Source organism: Sceloporus undulatus, unplaced genomic scaffold (genome assembly GCF_019175285.1).
Source record: "Sceloporus undulatus isolate JIND9_A2432 ecotype Alabama unplaced genomic scaffold, SceUnd_v1.1 scaffold_2051, whole genome shotgun sequence".
Taxonomy (NCBI): domain Eukaryota; kingdom Metazoa; phylum Chordata; class Lepidosauria; order Squamata; family Phrynosomatidae; genus Sceloporus; species Sceloporus undulatus.
Window position 1 is genome coordinate 1 of NW_024804971.1, and position 4,032 is coordinate 4,032.

The following is a 4,032-nucleotide window of genomic DNA, read 5'->3' on the forward strand; positions in this document are numbered from 1 at the left end:
CTGACGGTTGGGCCGATCAAGTCCCTTCGGGAGGCCTCCCTCAAACACTCTCAAGGTCATCCTCACGACCATTACCTCCGAGCTGTCGACACATAAAGGCTTGTGTATTTTTAGGCCAGTCTCAGTGTGCCTTCATCCAGATCCTACCTTCATGCCTAGGGTCAACTCAGCCTTTCAGGTATCGCAGGACATTCTCCTGCCTTCATTCTGCCCCGATCCTAAGAAGGACTTGGAAAAGACCTGGCACACATTGGATGTGCGCAGAGCCCTCAAAATCTACATCAAGAGGACTTCAACCTTAAGGTCATATGAGATGTTGTTCATTTCCTTTCTCCCAGGCTCTTTGGGGTGCAAGGTATCTGCCTTGACTCTGAGTAGGTGGATCAGGTCTTGTATCCAAGAGAGCTACCGAACTCTTGATCTCACTCCCCCCGAGGAGGTGATGGTGCACTCAACCAGGAGTGCATCAACCTCTACAACCCTGGCCACTAGCGCCTCCCTGTCAGACATTTGCAGGGTGGCCACATGGAAGTCGCCTTCGACCTTCATAAGACATTACAAACTGAATGTGTCTCAGTCCGCTGAGACGTTGTCATGCCTCCAGAACATCTTTGATGCTCTTGAGACATATATTTAGTTGAGATTATATTAGACTTTCTATGTATTAGTTTAGGAGGGGAAATAGAGATCTACAGCTTTAAGAAAGGCAAGGATTGTGGGAAATCCCAGGGTCTTATACTGTCTCCCTCTAGTCAGTTTCAGTGTGTCAGTAGATTTCAGCCAAGTCAGACCTGGAGAGAGTATTTTCCTTTGACAAAGATAAGTCCACAGAAGAAGAAAGATAAAACCCACAAAAAGGAGAGAACAAGGTATTTAAGAAAGACTATTGAGAGAGAAGAGGTTAGTTTCATGTATTTGTGTTTATAACCAGTAACTCTTTTGAAAACTTAAGAAATTTGTGGACAAGTCTTTTGTTCAGGCTGTGTTCCTAGGAGCCAGAGGCCTTACTACACCCAAAGTCCATAGCATTGCTCTTGGGACAAAACAGGCGTCATTTGTAAAGGAGGGTCCTCCAACAGATTGTGTTGGGGGCCACAGTCTCCTAGCAGCACTTCCCTCTCAGTTCGAGAGGGCTTTTGTAAATCCCAGAATACAGGAGGTTAGGACCCTGTCTGCTGGGAAAATGAACATTGGCACTTACCCGTGATACGTTCATTTCCAGCAGACGAGGGTCCTAGCATCCTGCCCACCCGGGTGCTGCCTGCGGCCGCCGACTCTACTTATTGGTGGACCTGCCTTGTTCTTCTTGTTGCTGGATTGGTTTTTCTGAGTTCTTGTTTGTTCTTGGACTAGTTTTTTCTAAGGTGTTCTAGTTAACCCTTAGCTGATGTTACTAAAGTTCAGTTCCTTGATTTACCTTGCTACTCACTTGGCTTGTTATTGACTGAGGCTCAGGGGGGCTAGCTCCTCCCTATATAGGGGCCGGTCTTTTGTTTATTGTCCCTGCCTACAGGAGTGAATAGGAGGAGCTAAACTCAGAATACAGGATGCTAGGATCCTCATCTGCTGGAAATGAATGGGTAAGTACCAATGTTTGTTTTCCGTCTGTTCCTCTTCCACAACCAGAAGCTCCAGGTGGAGAACCAGCACCTGAGGGAGGAGACCCAGAGCCTGGCCCTGGAGAACCAGGAGCTCCGACTGGGGCTGCTGCCTCTACAGTGCGGTCCAGAGAAGCACGAGGGACCCAGCGCCCCAGCCCTGCTCAAGGTGAGTGGGAACCCCTTGCACCTGGGACAACGGGATGATGGGCGCTTCTTTCCCCTCCCATTGAAACTGCCGCTCTTCCTCCCGCAGGTGGAGATGCTGGAGCCCCAGGAGGAAGAGGAAGGAAACGAGGAGGAAGAGGAAGCATCAGGGGATGATGGGAAGGGGGTCCCCGCCGCATCCAGCCCGGTGCCCAGGTCCGCTGAGTCCGCAGCACTTGGCCAACATGTTCCTCCGCAGCAGGGACAAACCCAGGCGACACGCACCGGAACGGAGACGGCGCCATCGGCCTCCTCCTCCTCCCTCCTCCTCCCATGGATCCTTTGGACCCTCCAGATGCTTCGGATGTTGAGGTGAGCATTCGAACCCAGGATTTGGGAAAGGGGTCCCTAGAGGCCCAGCTAGCCTGGCCCACCCTTCTGCCATGCAGGAATACATAGAATAAGTAACTCAGTACAAATGGACCACTTAGGCTTGTACCCTGCAGGAATACATAGAATGCCATGCAGGAAGTCAATATGAATATAATAACATTGATTAATTTTGATATCGTCTCCATTTCCAGTCTGACCTCCTTCTGGGCCTTCTGGACAGCCTGGACCTGGACCTCTTCCTCCGCTGCCCTCTGGACCTCGGGCCGTCCTGCCTTGACCCTCTGCTGGCTGTTGACCGTTCGCCACCGGCGCCGCCAGAGGGAGACGCATCCGCCTTACGAACCGCCCAGGTTCCCTCTCTGGGGCTGGTGCCACCGTGGCTGGTGGCCATTAATGAACTGATCCGCTTCGACCACGAATACACCAAGCCCTTCTTCCTCAAGGAAGAGGAAGAGGAACCGGCGCCGGAAGTAAAGGAGGACGAGGAAGGGCTGCCTTTGCCATCCTCCGTGGTGGAGGACCTGGGCCTCTCAGGTCTCCTCCTCTTCTCGGAGGCGGGCGACTCTGGGTACGGAGGGTCCCCCTGCTCCCCCTTCAGCGACTTGGAGGATGACTACGGAGGACCCGGGTGGGGACAGGAGGAGGCTTTCGCCACGGAGTTCTTCCCGCAGCTGGTCAGCGTCTGAGGAAAGTGCCACGCCCACGTTGGCGGCCATGTTGGAGTCCTCACTGGTGTCCCTTTTGGTGTCCATTTTGGAGTCCCATTTGGCATCCATATTGGCATCTCCGTTGGCGTCCATATTGGCATCTCCATTGATGTCCATATTGGTGTCTCCATTGGCGTCCATATTGGCGTTTCCATTGGCATCCATATTGGTATCTCCATTGGCATTCATGTTGGGGTCCACATTGGCATCTCCATTGGCGTCCATATTGGTGTCCCCATTGGCATCCATATCGGCATCTCCATCCTCAACCCAAAAGGAGGACCCGTTTCCCCTCCGGACTCCTCAGTCTCTCCCCTTTGCCCCCCCCCAAAAGTGCCGTTTCCTCCCCCGCCAAGTGTTTCGCAGCATTACTTCCACACAAATATTATGCAGTTTCCATCGCAAATCATGGGGGGAGGGGTCTCAATGTGTTACTTAGCGATGTGTAAATAAGAATAATAATACTATTAAATTGGTCAAAAGATGTAAAGTAAGAAGATGCTTATGGAAATGGGGTTTATATTTTTATTTCCCTTACTCTGGTGTATTTAATCATCTGTGCTATTAAAAATGTGACACAAACGAACCCAGCTGCCTTCCTGATCTTCTTAATGCCAAAGGATCATATTGGCCTCGTCTGCTGCAGTGTCACAGCACTGGCTCAGGCCTGACGATCTGAGTGGATCCGAACCCCGAACCTCTCCTCCACCGCAGTCTTGGGAGTCCGCAAAATGGCCCCTTGCGGTTCAGGAAGGGAGGCACAGGACTGGAACCCATGACCCAGGAAGGACAAGGGACTGGGCAGGAAATCGCCCCCTCCTTTCCTTCCCGATTTCCTTCTACCTATCTGTCCATCTCTCACTTCCTCCCTGCTTTTCTTCCATCCATCCATTTGTTCACCCATCTTCCCTCCCTCCACTTTCTTTTCCTCCCTTCCCTCTCTTCTTCCGCTTCCCTTCCTTTCTTCCTATCCATCCATCTTTTTTCCTCTTTCCCTCCATTCTTCCTTCCTACTTTTCTCCCATCCGTCTACCCTCCACTTTCTTATTTTCTCTTCCCCTTTCTTTCCTCCAATACATCCATCCCTCCACTCTTGTTTCCTTTTCCCTCTTCTCCTTCCTCTCTTTATTTCCCTTCCTCCTTTCCCACTATCCATCCATCTGCTCTTCCCTTCTTCCTCCTTTCCT

The 4,032-nt window shown here is 51.4% G+C and overlaps 1 protein-coding gene across 1 annotated transcript; it reads left to right on the forward strand.

Moving 5' to 3' along the window:
* The first annotated feature begins 1,416 nt into the window (after nucleotides 1-1,416).
* XBP1 (X-box binding protein 1) lies at nucleotides 1,417-3,431 on the forward strand. The gene is made up of 3 exons (XM_042444070.1): nucleotides 1,417-2,117; nucleotides 2,237-2,240; nucleotides 2,330-3,431. Exons 1-3 carry the CDS (start codon nucleotides 1,591-1,593, stop codon nucleotides 2,822-2,824), a joined length of 1,026 nt encoding a protein of 341 aa, XP_042300004.1. The 5' UTR covers nucleotides 1,417-1,590; the 3' UTR covers nucleotides 2,825-3,431.
* The last annotated feature ends 601 nt before the right edge of the window (nucleotides 3,432-4,032 follow it).